This window comes from Pristiophorus japonicus, chromosome 9 (genome assembly GCF_044704955.1).
Source record: "Pristiophorus japonicus isolate sPriJap1 chromosome 9, sPriJap1.hap1, whole genome shotgun sequence".
Taxonomy (NCBI): domain Eukaryota; kingdom Metazoa; phylum Chordata; class Chondrichthyes; family Pristiophoridae; genus Pristiophorus; species Pristiophorus japonicus.
Window position 1 is genome coordinate 217,438,219 of NC_091985.1, and position 19,317 is coordinate 217,457,535.

Here is a 19,317-nt window from a genome sequence, read left to right on the forward strand (position 1 = left end):
TAAAGGATCCCCTTGGAATGAGTGACCATAGCATGGCTGAATTTCAAATTCAGATGAGGGGGGGACGAGAAAGTTGGATCTCAAAAGGATAAAGGAGACTACAAAGGTATGAGGGCAGAGTTGGATAAAGTGGACTGGGAAAATAGATTAAAGTGTAGGACGGTTGATGAATAGTGGCGTACATTTAAGGAGCTAGTTCATAACTCTCAAGAAAGATACATTCAAGTGAGGAGGAAAGGGTGTAAAAGAAAAAAATAGCCATGCGTGGCTAACTAAAGAAATAAAGGACGGTATCCAAATTAAAACAAGGGCATACAAAGTGGCCAAAACTAGTGGGAGGACAGAAGATTGGGAAGCTTTTAAAAACCAGCAAAGAATGACTAAAAAAATGATTAAGAAAGGGAAGGTAGACTATGAAAGTAAACTAGCACGAAATATAAAAACAGATAGCAAAACTAAGACAGTAATAGGAATAATACAGAACCAACCCCCTAAACAATAACAAAAAAAATGTATAATTTTTTTTAATTATTTAAATCAAAAAACAAAAATTTATGGAAAGTAAGGGAAAAGAAGATATATGGCAGAAAAGAAACAAACAAACCAGTAGAAAATGAAAATATTAGACCCCTCCCACAAAAAATCCCTACCCCAAACCACGGACATTCAACTAGGTGAGGCATCACATGCTACACACGAACAAAGAGAAGGCGGGCCTCTACATTTTCACTGAACAAACAGATAGGACAACAGACCATACAGAGAGAACACATCAGAAGAAGAAATAAGAACCATAAGACCAGACAAAGCAAACAATTAACACCACATCACTGAGAGAAGCAGGAGGTTTAAATAGTTCTTGTCCCTCCTCACAGCCCTTCTCGTTTTGACTGACCGAGTGGAAGGTAAGGAGCTCTAAACCCTTCATAACCTCTCACTGTAAGGTTTTCGATCTAATACTCTCTGACCCTTGAACCCCCAGTCAGGGTGAAACGTTAGGCCGAGAGACTACAATCAGCTACCGAGACGCGGATCATGGAGTGAGTATAAATTCCCCCGGACCTTTCCTCCCAATCCCTGGTGGATTTCTCTCTCACTCTATCCAGATTTCGGACCCACGGTGCTCCTGTCCCAGCTCTAACTGTCCCATTAGTTAGAATCAATAATGTCACTGTGTGCCGCCAGGCCCTGATGTCTTTGTCCCCTTGTTGTCCCACAACAGATCATTATTGCCGTGGTACCGGAGTGTACACAGACAGAAATACACTGAAAAACAAGAACAAAGTGCGTCCTAAACCGCCCCCCCCATCATCCATAAACACAACCCTCACCTAAACAGTTAAAACAATGTCATTTGTTGTTATTAAACAATCATTAAATTAAAAATCCAAAAATAAAAGTCAGACCATCAAAGTACAAAACTCAATCTCCCCAAAGAACATAACAGTGACTTAAAAACAACCTAAAAAACCCGGAGGCTGATCCCTTCCCCGGTGTTATGTATTGATGTATGTATCGTCCTGGTACCTTAAATGTAATGTAAGCAGAATGGTACAGCACAGAGGGCGCTGTGGTGGGAAACCTGGAAGTACCTGCAACAGGCAATATAAAAGGCTGACCCGAGAGGCACTCTGGAGCTGAACAATAAAGGACGAAGGTCACAGCAGTTAGATTTACACCAGACCGTGTGGAGTCAGTGATTTGTGTGCTACATATACCACATTGGCGACAAGGATGGGATGAACTCCACGCAACCATGGCTACTCTGGGCTCGCTAAAGGATTTTACCGTGGGCAATGATTGGGAGGCCTTTACGGAAAGGCTCGAGTACTACTTCACAGCAAACGACCTGACGGAGGACACAGACGCAATGAGAGATAAGTGCAAGGCGATATTGCTCTCCAGTTGTGGAGATGAGATTTACTGTCTCGTCATGTATTTGCTGGCACCCGGGAGCGCCAGGGACAAGTCATACGAGGAGCTGACTGAACTAATTCGTGACCAGTTGAAACCGAAGGAGAGCATCCTCACGGCCAGATACAAATTTTACCATCACTGCAGACCTGAGGGCCAGGATATCACCAAATATGCTGCGGACCTCAGGAGACTCGCGGCGCCGTGTGACTTAGGCGCACACCTTGACGAGGCGTTGCGGGAAGTTTTCATTATGAGGATTGGCCACGAGGGCCTCCTTCACAAGCTGTTAGCCACGGAGCCCACAGTCACTCTGACAAAGGCCATCACCATCAGCCGGGCACATATGACCTCGACTTGCAGCACCAAGCAAATAATCCACACAGTCTCGAACCCGGCAGGCACTGTCCACAGGATAGCACCCACCACGGACAAAACTGCAGAACGTGGCTCTGCCCGGGGCAGAGAGCACGGACCTCGGTATCCTGGAACTCAGAGTCCGCTGAGGGGGGCCAATCAAGCAGCACCATGCTGGCGTTATGGAGGAAGCCATGGGGCTCACCAATGCAGGTTAGCTACATACACCACACCCGGGAACAACAGGACTTCTGCTCCACCCTGCCTCCATCCCGAGCCACACAGAAATCCAGCCCAAGGCTGATCATCGGCACTAGGCCCAAACACACAAACCACCGAATGACCCGAGACACCATCCCGAAAACCACATTAACCCCCGCCCCCCGCACACCCTGACCCAGGGCCCGAGGCCGGATATAGTCGCACAAAAATTACATTTAAAATAATAAAATAAAATCGGGAATCTCTGAAAAACAGAGAGTGCCAACAAACGGTGGCGACCAGTGTTCACTGAAAGCCCGAGAAATAAACCCCCCACACTGCCCAAAACACAGTAACACCCCTCCCTCCACTGCCCAAAACACAGTAACACCCCCCCTCCACTGCCCAAAACACAGTAACACGCCCCCCCACTGCCCAAAACACAGTAACACCCCCCCCCCACTGCCCAAAACACAGTAACACGCCCCCCCACTGCCCAAAACACAGTAACACCCCCCCCCCCACTGCCCAAAACACAGTAACACGCCCCCCCACTGCCCAAAACACAGTAACACCCCCCCCCCACTGCCCAAAACACAGTAACACCCCCCCCCCACTGCCCAAAACACAGTAACACGCCCCCCCACTGCCCAAAACACAGTAACACCCCCCCCCACTGCCAAAACACAGTAACACCCCCCCTCCACTGCCCAAAACACAGTAACACGCCCCCCCACTGCCCAAAACACAGTAACACCCCCCCCACTGCCAAAACACAGTAACACCCCCCCGCCACTGCCCAAAACACAGTAACACCCCCCCCCACTGCCCAAAACACAGTAACCACCCCCCACTGCCCAAAACACAGTAACACGCTCCCCCACTGCCCAAAACACAGTAACAGCCCCCCTCCACTGCCCAAAACACAGTAACACCCCCCCTCCACTGCCCAAAACACAGTAACACGCCCCCCCACTGCCCAAAACACAGTAACACCCCCCCTCCACTGCCCAAAACACAGTAACACGCCCCCCCACTGCCCAAAACACAGTAACACCCCCCCCCACTGCCAAAACACAGTAACACCCCCCCGCCACTGCCCAAAACACAGTAACACCCCCCCCCACTGCCCAAAACACAGTAACCACCCCCCACTGCCCAAAACACAGTAACACCCCCCCCCACTGCCCAAAACACAGTAACCACCCCCCACTGCCCAAAACATGGTAACACCCCCCCCACCACTGCCCAAAACACAGTAACACCCCCCCCACTGCCCAAAACATGGTAACACCCCCCCCACTGCCCAAAACACAGTAACACCCCCTCCCCCACTGCCCAAAACACAGTAACAACCCCCCCCCCACTGCCCAAAACACAGTAACACCCCCCCGCCACTGCCCAAAACACAGTAACACCCCCCCCACTGCCCAAAACACAGTAACACCCCCCCCACTGCCCAAAACACAGTAACACTCCCCCCACTGCCAAAACACAGTAACACCCCCCCGCCACTGCCCAAAACACAGTAACCCCCCCCTCACTGCCCAAAACATGGTAACACCCCCCCCACCACTGCCCAAAACACAGTAACACCCCCCCCCCACTGCCAAAACACAGTAACACCCCCCCGCCACTGCCCAAAACACAGTAACACCCCCCCCACTGCCCAAAACACAGTAACGCCCCCCTCACTGCCCAAAACATGGTAACACCCCCCCCACCACTGCCCAAAACACAGTAACACCCCCCACCACTGCCCAAAACACAGTAACCCCCCCCCCACTGCCCAAAACATGGTAACACCCCCCCACTGCCCAAAACACAGTAACACCCCCTCCCCCACTGCCCAAAACACAGTAACACCCCCCCCACTGCCCAAGACACAGTAACACCCCCTCCCCCACTGCCCAAAACACAGTAACACCCCCCTCACTGCCCAAAACATGGTAACACCCCCCCCACCACTGCCCAAAACACAGTAACACCCCCCACCACTGCCCAAAACACAGTAACCCCCCCCCACTGCCCAAAACATGGTAACACCCCCCCACTGCCCAAAACACAGTAACACCCCCTCCCCCACTGCCCAAAACACAGTAACACCCCCCCCACTGCCCAAAACACAGTAACACCCCCCCCACTGCCCAAGACACAGTAACACCCCCTCCCCCACTGCCCAAAACACAGTAACACCCCCCCTACTGCCCAAAACACAGTAACACCCCCCCCCCACTGCCCAAAACACGATAACACCCCCCCCACTGCCCAAAACACAGTAACACCCCCCCACTGCCAAAAACACAATAACAACCCCCCCACTGCCCAAAACACACTAACACCCCCCCACTGCCCAAAACACAGTAACACCCCCCCCCCACTGCCCAAAACACAGTAACCCCCCCCCCCCCACCCCACTGCCCAAAACACAGTAACACCCCCCCCACTGCCCAAAACACAGTAACACCCCCCCACTGCCCACATCACGGTAACACCCACCCCCCACTGCCCAAAACACAGTAACACCCCCCCCCCCACTGCCCAAAACACAGTAACCCCCCCCCCCACCCCACTGCCCAAAACACAGTAACACCCCCCCCACTGCCCAAAACACAGTAACACCCCCCCACTGCCCACATCACGGTAACACCCACCCCCCACTGCCCAAAACACAGTAACACACACCCCCCCCACTGCCCAAAACACAGTAACACCCCCCCTCACTACCCAAAACACAGTAACACCCCTCCCCCCACTGCCCAAATCATGGTAACACCCCCCCCATTGCCCAAAACACAGTAACACCCCCCCCCACTGCCCAAAACACAGTAACACGCCCCCCCACTGCCCAAAACACAGTAACACCCCCCCCCACTGCCCAAAACACAGTAACACCCCCCCCCACTGCCCAAAACACAGTAACACCCCCCCTCCACTGCCCAAAACACAGTAACACGCCCCCCCACTGCCCAAAACACAGTAACACCCCCCCACTGCCAAAACACAGTAACACCCCCCCGCCACTGCCCAAAACACAGTAACACCCCCCCCACTGCCCAAAACACAGTAACCACCCCCCACTGCCCAAAACACAGTAACACGCCCCCCCACTGCCCAAAACACAGTAACACCCCCCTCCACTGCCCAAAACACAGTAACAACCCCACTCCACTGCCCAAAACACAGTAACACGCCCCCCCACTGCCCAAAACACAGTAACACCCCCCCTCCACTGCCCAAAACACAGTAACACGCCCCCCCACTGCCAAAACACAGTAACCACCCCCCACTGCCCAAAACACAGTAACACCCCCCCCACTGCCCAAAACACAGTAACCACCCCCCACTGCCCAAAACATGGTAACACCCCCCCACCACTGCCCAAAACACAGTAACACCCCCCCCCACTGCCCAAAACACAGTAACACCCCCCCCCCACTGCCCAAAACACAGTAACCACCCCCCACTGCCCAAAACACAGTAACACCCCCCCCACTGCCCAAAACACAGTAACCACCCCCCACTGCCCAAAACATGGTAACACCCCCCCACCACTGCCCAAAACACAGTAACACCCCCCCCACTGCCCAAAACATGGTAACACCCCCCCCACTGCCCAAAACACAGTAACACCCCCTCCCCCACTGCCCAAAACACAGTAACACCCCCCCGCCACTGCCCAAAACACAGTAACACCCCCCCCACTGCCCAAAACACAGTAACACCCCCCTCACTGCCCAAAACATGGTAACACCCCCCCCACCACTGCCCAAAACACAGTAACACCCCCCACCACTGCCCAAAACACAGTAACCCCCCCCGCACTGCCCAAAACATGGTAACACCCCCCCACTGCCCAAAACACAGTAACAACCCCTCCCCCACTGCCCAAAACACAGTAACACCCCCCCCACTGCCCAAGACACAGTAACACCCCCTCCCCCACTGCCCAAAACACAGTAACACCCCCCCCCACTGCCCAAAACACAGTAACCCCCCCCTCACTGCCCAAAACATGGTAACACCCCCCCCACCACTGCCCAAAACACAGTAACACCCCCCCCCACTGCCCAAAACACAGTAACCCCCCCCCCCCACCCCACTGCCCAAAACACAGTAACACCCCCCCCACTGCCCAAAACACAGTAACACCCCCCCACTGCCCACATCACGGTAACACCCACCCCCCACTGCCCAAAACACAGTAACACACACCCCCCCCACTGCCCAAAACACAGTAACACCCCCCCTCACTACCCAAAACACAGTAACACCCCTCCCCCCACTGCCCAAATCATGGTAACACCCCCCCCATTGCCCAAAACACAGTAACACCCCCCCCCACTGCCCAAAACACAGTAACACGCCCCCCCACTGCCCAAAACACAGTAACACCCCCCCCCCACTGCCCAAAACACAGTAACACCCCCCCCCCACTGCCCAAAACACAGTAACACCCCCCCTCCACTGCCCAAAACACAGTAACACGCCCCCCCACTGCCCAAAACACAGTAACACCCCCCCCACTGCCAAAACACAGTAACACCCCCCCGCCACTGCCCAAAACACAGTAACACCCCCCCCCACTGCCCAAAACACAGTAACCACCCCCCACTGCCCAAAACACAGTAACACGCCCCCCCACTGCCCAAAACACAGTAACACCCCCCCTCCACTGCCCAAAACACAGTAACAACCCCACTCCACTGCCCAAAACACAGTAACACGCCCCCCCACTGCCCAAAACACAGTAACACCCCCCCTCCACTGCCCAAAACACAGTAACACGCCCCCCCACTGCCAAAACACAGTAACACCCCCCCGCCACTGCCCAAAACACAGTAACACCCCCCCCCACTGCCCAAAACACAGTAACACCCCCCCCCCACTGCCCAAAACACAGTAACCACCCCCCACTGCCCAAAACACAGTAACACCCCCCCCACTGCCCAAAACACAGTAACCACCCCCCACTGCCCAAAACATGGTAACACCCCCCCACCACTGCCCAAAACACAGTAACACCCCCCCCACTGCCCAAAACATGGTAACACCCCCCCCACTGCCCAAAACACAGTAACACCCCCTCCCCCACTGCCCAAAACACAGTAACACCCCCCCGCCACTGCCCAAAACACAGTAACACCCCCCCCACTGCCCAAAACACAGTAACACCCCCCTCACTGCCCAAAACATGGTAACACCCCCCCCACCACTGCCCAAAACACAGTAACACCCCCCACCACTGCCCAAAACACAGTAACCCCCCCCCCACTGCCCAAAACATGGTAACACCCCCCCACTGCCCAAAACACAGTAACACCCCCTCCCCCACTGCCCAAAACACAGTAACACCCCCCCCACTGCCCAAGACACAGTAACACCCCCTCCCCCACTGCCCAAAACACAGTAACACCCCCCCCCACTGCCCAAAACACAGTAACCCCCCCCTCACTGCCCAAAACATGGTAACACCCCCCCCCACCACTGCCCAAAACACAGTAACACCCCCCACCACTGCCCAAAACATGGTAACACCCCCCCACTGCCCAAAACACAGTAACACCCCCTCCCCCACTGCCCAAAACACAGTAACACCCCCCCCACTGCCCAAAACACAGTAACACCCCCCACCACTGCCCAAAACACAGTAACACCCCCCCCACTGCCCAAGACACAGTAACACCCCCTCCCCCACTGCCCAAAACACAGTAACACCCCCCCTACTGCCCAAAACACAGTAACACCCCCCCCCCCCACTGCCCAAAACACGATAACACCCCCCCCCACTGCCCAAAACACAGTAACACCCCCCCACTGCCAAAAACACAATAACAACCCCCCCACTGCCCAAAACACACTAACACCCCCCCACTGCCCAAAACACAGTAACACCCCCCCCGCACTGCCCAAAACACAGTAACACCCCCCCCCACTGCCCAAAACACACTAACACCCCCTCCACTGCCCAAAACACAGTAACACCCCCCCACTGCCCAAAACACAGTAACACCCCCCCCCCCACTGTCCAAAACACACTAACACCCCCCCCCCCCACTGCCCAAAACACAGTAACACCCCCCACTGCCCAAAACACAGTAACACCCCCCCCCCCCACTGCCCAAAACACAGTAACACCCCCCCCACTGCCCAAAACACAGTAACACCCCCCCACTGCCCACATCACGGTAACACCCACCCCCCACTGCCCAAAACACAGTAACACCCCCCCCCCACTGCCCAAAACACAGTAACCCCCCCCCACCCCACTGCCCAAAACACAGTAACACCGCCCCCACTGCCCAAAACACAGTAACACCCCCCCCCCACTGCCCACATCACGGTAACACCCACCCCCCACTGCCCAAAACACAGTAACACCCCCCCTCACTACCCAAAACACAGTAACACCCCTCCCCCCACTGCCCAAATCATGGTAACACCCCCCCCATTGCCCAAAACACAGTAACACCCCCCCCCAAACACAGTAACCCCTCCCCACAACACAGTTACACCTCCCCAAACACAGAAACACCACCCCTCCCCCAACTTTGTCATAGTAGTGTGTTACAACTGAGTGACATTTCAGAGGGCAGTTAAGAGTCAACCACATTGCTGTGGGATCTGGAGTCACATATTAGCCAGACCCAGATAATGGCATCAGATTTCCTTCTCTAAAGGACATCAGTGAGCCAGATGGGTTTTTACAACAATCCAGTAGTTCCATTACTGATACTAGCTTTTTATTCTAGATTTATTTAATTAACTGAATTTAAATTCCCCAGCTGCCATGGTGGGATTTGAACTCACATCTCTGGATTATTAGTCTAGGCCTCAGGATTACCAGCCCAGTGATGTTACCACTATGTTACCGTTCCCATTATACAGTGAGCTAGAATGAAAAAGGATCTGGCCCAGGTGGATGGGAGGCAAAACAGCAAGTGAACAATGGGAGGCCTTCAAAGAGGGGATGGTTCGGGGACAGAGGAGACACATTTCTATTCGGGGAAAGGACGGGCATCCAAAGCCAGAGCTCCCTGAATGACTAAACGTATAGAGGTTAAAATGACAAAAAAGGAGCCATTTGACAAATGCAAGGTTCAGATACAGTGGGGAATCAAGCTGAATATAGAAAGTACAGAGGAGATCTAAAATATGGAATAAGAGGGTCAAAGAGAGAGTATGAAAATAGATTAGCAGCTAACATAAAGGGGAACCGAAAAGTCTTTTATAAACACATAACTAGTAAAAGGGTGGTCGAAGGAAGGGTTGGGTTGATTAGGGACCAAAAAGGAGATCTTGTGCAGGCAGAGGGCATGGCTGAGGTATTAAATGAGTCTGTTACAGTTGTCTTCACTAGAGAAGAGGATGCTACCAATGTAGCAGTAAAGAAGGAGGCAGTAGTGATATTGGATAGGACAAAAATCGATGAAGAGGAAGTACTTAAAAGGTTGGCAATCCTCAAAGTAGAAAGGTTACATGACCCTACATTACTGAGGGAAGTAAGGATGAAAATTGCGGAGGCTCTAGCCACAATCTTCCAATCCTCCTTGGATATCGGCGTGGTGCCAGAGGACTGCAGGACTGCAAATGTTACACCCCTGTTTAAAAAAGGGGCGAGAGATAAACCCGGAAACTACAGATCAGTGAGCCTAACGTCGGTGATAGGGAAACTTCTAGAAACAATAATCTGGGACAAAATTCATTGGCATTTGGGAAACTATGGGCTAATAACTGAAAGTCAGCACAGATTTGTTAAAGGCAGATCATGTTTGAGTAACTTGACCGAGGTTTTTGATGAAGTAATGGGGAGGGTTGATGAGGGTAGTGCGGTTGATGTTGTGCAGATGACTTACAAAAAGCGCTTGACAAAGCACCACATAATAGAATTGTTAGCAAAATTAAAGCCTATGGGATTAATGGGACAGTGGCAGCATGTGTACATAATTGGGTAAGGGACAGAAAGCAGAGAGTAGTGGTGAATGGTTGTTTTTCAGACTGGAGGTAAGTATCCAGTGGTGTTTTCCAGAAGTCGTTAGGACCACTGCTCTTTTTGGGCTGGATTTGGGTATACGGGGCATCATTTCATCGTTTGCAGATGACACAAAACTTGGAGGAGAGTAGTAAAAGACTTCAGGTGATAATAGACAGACTGATGAAATGGGCAGCCACGTGGCAGATGGAATTTAATGCAGAGAAGTGTGAAGTGATATATTTTGGTAGGAAAAATAAAGAGAGGCAATATGAATGAAATGATACAATTTTGAAGGGGATGCAGGAACAGAGAGACCTGGGGTGTATGTATACAAATCTTTGAAGGTGGCAGGAGAACATTGGAATACTGAAGTGTGGATGTAACAAAGGAATGGTTGTGGGTTTCAGCAGTAGATCAGCTGAGACATCCTTTCACCTCCGTAATATCACCCTGCTCCGCCCCTGCCTCAACTCATCTGCTGCTGAAACCCTCATCCATGCCTTTGTTGCCTCCAGACTTAACTATTCCAGTGTTCTCCTGGCCAGCCTCACAACTTCCACCCTTCCTAAATGTCTCAGTTTAGACACTTTGAGCATGCTCTAGGCTATCTGACCTAACATCTCTTTATGTGGCTCTGTGTCAAATCTTTTTTGATAAGACTCTTGTGAAAAGCCTGGGAATGCTTTACTATGTTAAAGGAGCTATATAAATGCAAGTTGTTGTTGTTGACTTCACAGGAGGTAGAGAAGGATCATACACTCAACATTTCTGGCTGAAGATAGTTATGAATGCTTCAGCCTTTCTTTTGCACTTAGGTGCTGGGCTCTGCCATCATTGAGGATGGAAATGTTCATGGAGACGCCTCCTTCTGTTAGTTGTTTAATTGTCCACCACCATTCATAACTGGATGTGGCAGGACTGCAGAGCTGTGATCTGATCCATTGGTTGTGGGATCACTTAGCTCTGACCATAGCATGCTGCTTATGCTGGTTAACAGGCAGGTAGTCCTGTGTTGTAGCTTCTCCAGTTTGGTAGCTCATTTTTAGGTACACCTGGTGCTGCTCCCAGCATGCTCTTCTACACTCCTCATTGAACGGAGGTTGGTCAGCTTGCTTGATGGTAATGAAGGAGTAAGAATATGCCAGGCCATGAGCTTGCAGATTGTGTTGGAATACAATTCTGCAGCTGTGGATAGCCCAGAGCACCTTATGGCTGCCCAGTTTTGAGCTGCTAGGTCAATTATTAGTCTATTCCATATGGCACAGTGGTAGTGCCACACAATACGATGGTGGTTGTCCTCAGTGTGAAGGCAGAACTTGGTCTCCACATGGGCCAACTTGGTATCCTCTGCAAATTTGGAAAACATGCCACAATTTCTGAGTCTATATAATGGTGAACAACAGTGGTCCTGGCACGGATCCCTGCGGGACATCACTTCTCACTTCCTGCCAGTCTGAGAAACTTCACTTAACTCATACCCTCTGATTTCTGTTTAGTAGCCATCTTTCCATCCATTCTGCTACCTGGCCCTTGACTCCACATGGTCTGACTTGCGTCATCTTATAGACCATAATTACTGCAGAAACAGTACCAATGGTAGAGAGGGTGGATACTGAGTGCTGTGGCAGGGGCACTGTGAACTGGATTTCTCTGTCCCATGTGTTTTGAGGCATCACTAATAGTGTTTTTCACCTCCAAAATTAAAAAAAACTTGTTGCCAGTTTATTAAAGCCATTAACAGCCTCTCCAGTGGGACACACAAACAAAATGAGACCTCGTAAATTTCCCTCAGAATGAGGCCAGAACTCAAGTTACAAAACAGTTAGAATATATTGAGCAATGAACTCAGACACGGTGTGTCCTGAGATGCGAGTTAGTAACGGAAATGTATCATCACCATGGCTGAGGACCCTGGCACTCCGGTCTTTGTATAATTTATTTATTAAGTTTGTTTATTGACCAATCGGACTGGTGGGTTATCTTCCGACCGAGGCTGGGTTCCCCAATGGGGGCTTTCTACGCGCGAGTCCTCCCCTGCACCACTGGGGTCTAGGGCGGAGACTGTTACACGGAGCAGTCATGTGCAATCATTTTTCATAGAATCATAGAAAAATTATGACAGAGGAGGCCATTCGGCCCATAATGTCCATGCCAGTCGAAAAAGAGCTAAACAGCCTATGCCCACCTTCCAGCACTAGGCCCGTAGCCCTGCAGGTTGCGGCTCTTCACGTGCACATCAAGAACTATTTAAATGTGATGAGGGTTTCTGCCTCTACCACTCTTTCAGGCAGTGAGTTCCAAACTCTCACCCTCCAGGGAAAGAAATGTTTACTTATTTCCCCTCTAATCCTTTTACCATATACTTTAAATCTATAGCCCTGGTTATTGACCCTTCAGCTAAGGGAAATGTCCTTCCTATCCACTGTATCTAGGCCCCTCATAATTTTATACAGCTCAATTAAATCTCTCCTCGGCCTCCTCTGTTCCAAGGAAAACAACCCCAGCCTACCCAATCCTTCCTTATAGCTAAAGTTTTCCAGTCCTGGAAACAGCCTCGCAAATCTCCTCGGAACCCTTTCTAGTGCAATCACATACTTCCTGTAATGTGGTGACCAGAACTGCACACAGTAATCCAGCTGTGGTCTAACTAGTGTTGTATACAGTTCCAGCATAACTCCCCTTTCCGGGGTCCAAGGCCAGATGTGGATTTTTGTGGGGAGAGGAGTCCATGGGCCATGTATATATTCAGTGATTGATTTTTCAGCCCCTGCATAGTTACCTGAAGCGGCTGCTCCTCAAGCTTTGGTTACACTTCAGCACCATGCCCCTAATCTTCGATCGCCCGATGTGGAGGGTGATAGAGTGGAGATGTCGGGTGAGTAAGTCAGAGGATCTTCTCCTGGACCTGCTCTTGGGTCTGGCAAAAACATAAAATTTGCAAGTCCAAGATGAGCGGGCCCATTGGGAGGTCACACTGGCTGCCTACCTCGCTTCCACGGTCTTGCCCGGCTGGCTATGGAGAGGGACCATGTGGTGTCCATGTGGAAGGCTTGATACCTTTCGTGACCGGTGGGCACCGCAGGTTAAAGAGGTGATAATTGATCCTCACAATCACTTTATGATTTGTGTGTAAATAGTTATTACTATTTATTTCAGATTTGTGGTATACGAGGGCACTTGCTTTAAAGATTTCTGTTCCCATCTGCTAACACTGGAGCAACTTAGTGTGACCCCCTACAGGTAGTGAAAAAAACAATCTCAATCGGCTGACACAAAATAAATGTTATCTTCACCGCCTGGGGTTTTCAATGAAAGGAATGATATTTACCCAGAAACCCCCGCGAGGCTCAAAGTGGCCTATCAATGACTACAGGAGCCCAGTACGCAGGCGCGCGGCCGGTCTGTGCTCTGGGCATGCGCAGTGCCAGTGGCGAAGATGGTTTGTGACAGAAGATACGGTTCTGCGAGGCGCCGGTAGATTGTGGTCTGAGCGAAGGAATTGGACAGCCGGATACGCTGGGAAGCTTCATAAACAGGTCGCGAAAGCCTCAGGCACCGAATAAGAGCACATAGGCACCGAATATGAGCGGACAGGCTACGAATAAGAGCCCGCAGGCCCGTGTTTGCACCACGGAGATAGGCCCGACCGCCCGGGTTCACTGACCTCCATCTTGGACAGGGACGTTCAGGGCGGCTGTGCGGCCGTGCGGCCATATTCGCAAAGGCTTTTCCCCGGTGACAAGCCCAGATTATTGCGACTGCGCGGCCATTTTGGTATAGGAGCAGAGAGTGGGCGGGTTCTTCAGGGTCCCAGTACCCAGGAGAAAAACATTAATGCCTCATTGATTTTATTCTCACTTTCCACACAGCGGGTGTAGAACTGAACCCAACCAGAGCAGAGGGAGGGAGCAAACGGTGGAGGGGGGAGGGTAAAGAAATGTTGGAGATGGTGCGATGGGTTTGGATTTCAGCACAGCGAGGAGGGAGAGTGTGCGGGACAGGGATTTACAGCTTTGGGGGAACAATAGAGGGGAAAGACTGTGCCATAGAAATGAGAAGTGTCTGTCTTCAATTTCTATCCTGCACTTCCAGTGCTGACTTTTGTAAAATCCTTTTACAGGATATTAGAAGGGGAGCATTTGCAGACGGAAAACCCAACCAAATATGTCAAGATCTGACAGAGTCACTCCATTCATCAGGAGCTGGATATCATCGGCCTTTTAAAGTGGAAGGAGAAACATCGCACCAGTCACAACGGGGAGAAACCGTACACGTGTGTGTGTGTGGACGAGGCTTCAACTGATCGTCCAACCTGGAGAGACACAAGGACACCCACATCACGGAGAAACCATGGGAATGTGGAGATTGTGGGAAGGGATTCAATTGGCCCTCTGAGCTGGAAACTCATCGACGTCGTCACACCGGGGAGAGGCCGTTCACCTGCCCTGTGTGTGGGAAGGGATTCATTCGTTCAGCTCACCTTCTATCACACCAGCGAGTTCACACGAATGAGAGACCTTTTAAATGCTCTGACTGTGGGAACAGCTTTAAAACCTCTCGTGAACTAAATCAACACCAACGAGTTCACACTGGGGAGAGGCCGTTCAGTTGCTCTTACTGCGAGAAGAGGTTCAGGCAGTCATCTAACCTCACTGAGCACCAGCGAGTTCACACTGGGGAGAAACCATTCACCTGCTCCGTGTGTGGGAAGGGATTCACTTGTTCTTCACGCCTCACTGAACACCAGCGAGTTCATACTGGGGAGAGACCATTCATCTGCTCCATATGTGGGAAAGGGTTTGTTAAATCATCTCATCAGCTGAGACACCAGCGAGTTCACAGCGGGGAGAGGCCGTTCATCTGCTCTGTGTGTGGGAAGGGATTCGCTCGTTCATCCATCCTCACTGAACACCAGCGAGTTCACACCGGGGAAAGGCCGTTCACGTGTTCCATGTGTGGTATGGAATTCGCTCGTTCATGCCAGCTCACTGCACACCAACCTGTTCACACCGGGGAGAAACATTTTACCTGTTCTGTGTGTGGGAAGGCATGCACTCGTTCATCCCAGCTCACTGAACACCAACTTGTTCACACCAATAAGAGACTGTTTAAATGTTCTGACTGTGAGAAGAGCTTTAAAAGCAGAAAGGATCTGATGACACACCAACGCACTCACACTGGGGAGAGGCCGTTCACCTGTTCTGAGTGTGGGAAGAGATTCACTCGTTCATTCAACCTGCTGGCACACCAACGCACTCACACTGCGGAGATGCCGTTCACCTGCTCTGAGTGTGGGAAGGGATTCATTCAGTCGTCCCACCTACTGAGACACCAGCGAGTTCACACTGCAGGTGTGGATTCTGCTGTTAATCACATCCAGGACTGAACCGTGTTCACTTGGACAGTTGGGGTTTGTTGCCACTGATGTAATTAATCCCTATAACTGGGCTGGAGTTTAATTTTCTGGGAAGCTTAGAATCATAGAATGGTTACAGCTTTTGACCCATCAAGCCCATGCAGGCTCTCTGCAAGAACACCTCAGCTAGTCCCACTCCCCCGCCCTTGCCCCGTAACCCTGTGAATTTTTTCCTTCAGGTACTTATCCAATTCCCTTTTGAAAGCGACAATTGAATCTGCCTCCCACCCTTTCAGGAGTGCATTCCAGATCCTAACCACTCGCTGCGTAAAAAAAGTTTTTCCTAATGTCGCCTTTGATTCTTTTGCCAATCACCTTAAATCTGTGTCCTCTGGATCCACTCTGTCTATACTCCTCATGATCTTGAACATCTCTATCAAATCTCCTCTCAATCTTCTCTGCTGTAAGGAGAACAACCCCAGCTTCTGCAGTATATCCACATAACTGAAGTCCCTCAGCCTTGGAACCATTCTTGTATATCTTTTCTGCACCCTCTGTCAAACAACTCAAATAAATCAGCTTTGTTTCCAACATACAGTCGATTCCTTGATTTCTCCAAGAGGAGACTAATTGATATCCTGTTCCATTTTTGAGCCTTTTCTCCTTTGTTAAAGGAAGACTTGTATTTATAAAGTGCTTTTCATGCCAAAGCACTTGACAAGCAAGTGCTTTTTAAGTGTAGTCACTGTTGTAATGGAGGAATTGCAGCAACCAATTTGCACACAGCAGGCTCCCACAAACAGCAATGTAATAATGGCCAGATAATCTGTTTTAGTGATGTTGGTTGAGGGACACCGGGGTAAACTCCCTTTTTCTTTGAATAACGTCATGGGATCATTTACACTCATTTGAGAGGTCAGATGGGGCCTTGGTTGAACGTCTCATGTGAAAGACGGCACCTCTGACAGTGCAGCGCTCCCTCTGTATTGCATTGGAATGCCGGCCTAGATTTTATGCTCAAGGCTCTGGAGGTGGACTTCAATCCACAATCTACTGACTCAGAGACAAGAATGCTACCACTGAGCCATGACCAACACCTCATTACTCTGGATTATTTCAGTTCTCTTGCTGTTGGTTATTATCATGGACAAGTCCGAGCTCCCCATACCTTCCAGAGCGCCGCTCCCAGCCTTGGGATCCAGGGAAGCCATTAGTAACACGCCCGTGTACATGCCCTGGGAGTGTTTGATGGGACAGTGTAGAGGGAGCTTTACTCTGTATCTAACAACTCTCTACGGTCGGGAATTTCACAGGTTAACAACTCTCTGAGTGAAAAGGATTCTCCTCATCTCAGTCCTAAATGGCTTACCCCTTATCCTTAGACTGTGTTCCCTAGTTCTGGACTTCCCCAACATCGGGAACATTCTTCCTGCATCTAACCTGTCCAGTTCGTCAGAATTTTATGTTTCTATGAGATCCCCTTTCATCCTTCTAAATTCCTGTGAATACAGGCATAGTCGATCCAGTCTCTCCTCATATGTGTAGGGGAGGACGAAAACCCCCTCATTTTACCCAGAAGGAAAAGGGCTGTGGGATCAGTCTGTGCTGTGAATTGAAACCGATGGAAGGAAAACTTTGGGACACAAATGGAGACCCTCCCCCCCCAGTGTTTGGACTCATAGGAAAGGGAATTTAATTTGGAACTATCTACCAGAAAGTTTGAAATCCTAAAGTGCACATGGAAGAAACTACGAACTTTAATCGAATTTGGGATTTTTTTAAAGGTCTGCAAGAAAAGGGGTGGAGTCAATATCAAAAGGGCCAGTTTGGACATTGGAACTAATCAAATTGTCTGGGAACTGTATACCCTCGAAACTTGCCCCTTGAAAACATTAGCATTTAAACAGTGCCACATACATATTCCAACACCTTTTTCATCAGGCATAGAAATATCTGGCTCAGGCCAGACTAGCACAATGGCTACAGGAGGCCAATGCAATCAACACCCACTCAAACCTTGAGTAGGTTAAGATCAGTGGGAAAAAAACCTAAAAACCTCAAACTGCTGCATTTTTCAAAATCAAAAGTCCACCAATGAGAAGAATCGACTTCAGCAGGAGAGGCGGACTGGATAATCTGGCTATAAAAAAAGGGGTTTCTGACGTAGTGAAGATAGAGGAGTGATGATTTTCCCTGCCCTCGTGATTCAACAACCACAACCACAGGCCTCTCGACACTGACGGAAAACCAGTGTCCGAAGACACCAAAGATAGAAGAAACAAACCACCAGACTGCGGAAGGCACAGTAGTGAGTATAACCTCTGGTCCCCAGAACTCCCAACTCAGTTAGGCCAGGAAAGGTGGGAGGTTGGGCATTGTACTGCTAAACTGGTGTAAAGATTTTCGTTGTGTCCGTTTAGTGGGATTTAGGGGGATTGTTTTGTTGGTGTATTGCTGTTTGTTGAGTTACACCTTGTCAAATAAATTGGAAGCCTAAAGTTCCTCTTGGAATCACCTTGTCTCAGTTCTATTGTATTACATCTCCTGATCGTGAGTCTTATGTCAGAACCGTGTAAGGGAAGCTAGGAGCGCCTCGAAAACGCTCAACTGTGTGTCAAAGGCTAGGGAAGAAGGGGTTAGGAGTGTTTGACACTCACAGGTCCCTCACAGGCTAGGCATAAGCTGTGGGGACGCACGAGTCTCAAAACCCCCTTCATAAGCTGTGGACACAGTCTCTCCAGGGGTGCTCTTGCAGCACTCAGGGTACCTCACAGGCCAGGCATAAGCTGTGAGGGCAGAAGCCCAGAGAGAGACACCCAAGGCACAACAACAACCCTGTGAAAACCCCTTACATATGTCAGTCCTGCCATCCCGGGAATCAGTCTGGTGAACATTCGCTGCACTCCCTCAATAGCAAGAATGTCCTTCCTCAGATTAGGAGACCAAAACTGAACACAATATTCCAGGCCCTGTACAACTGCAGTAAGACCTCCCTGCTCCTATACTCAAATCCCCTAGCTATGAAGGCTAACATACCATTTGTCTTCTTCACCGCCTGCTGTACCTGCATGCCAACTTCAATGACTGATGTACCATGACACCCAGGTCTCATTGCACCTCCCCTTTTCCTAATCTGCCGCCATTCAGATAATATTCTGCCTTCGTGTTTTTGCCCCCAAAGTGGATAACCTCACATTTATCCATATTATACTGCATCTTCCATACATTTGCCCACTCACCTAACCTGTCCAAGTCATCCTGCAGCCTCTTAGCGGCCTCCTCACAGCTCACACCACCACCCAGCTTAGCGTCATCTGCAAACTTGGAAATATTACACTCAATTCCTTCATCTAAATCATTAATGTATATTGTAACTAGCTGGGGTCCCAGCACTGAGCCCTGCGGCACCTCACTAGTCACTGCCTGCCATTCTGAAAAGGACCCGTTTATCCCGACTCTCTGCTTCCTGTCTGCCAACCAGTTCTCTATCCACATCAGTACATTACCCCCAATA

General features: G+C 50.5%; 1 protein-coding gene and 1 pseudogene across 1 annotated transcript; one reads left to right on the forward strand and one right to left on the reverse strand.

Moving 5' to 3' along the window:
• Positions 1–19,317, reverse strand: part of LOC139274135 (zinc finger protein 721-like) — a 176,741-nt pseudogene that overhangs the window by 142,207 nt on the left and 15,217 nt on the right.
• Positions 9,789–18,272, forward strand: LOC139272884 (zinc finger protein 235-like). The gene is made up of 2 exons (XM_070888989.1): positions 9,789–9,938; positions 14,766–18,272. Exons 1-2 carry the CDS (start codon positions 9,789–9,791, stop codon positions 15,831–15,833), a joined length of 1,218 nt encoding a protein of 405 aa, XP_070745090.1. The 3' UTR covers positions 15,834–18,272.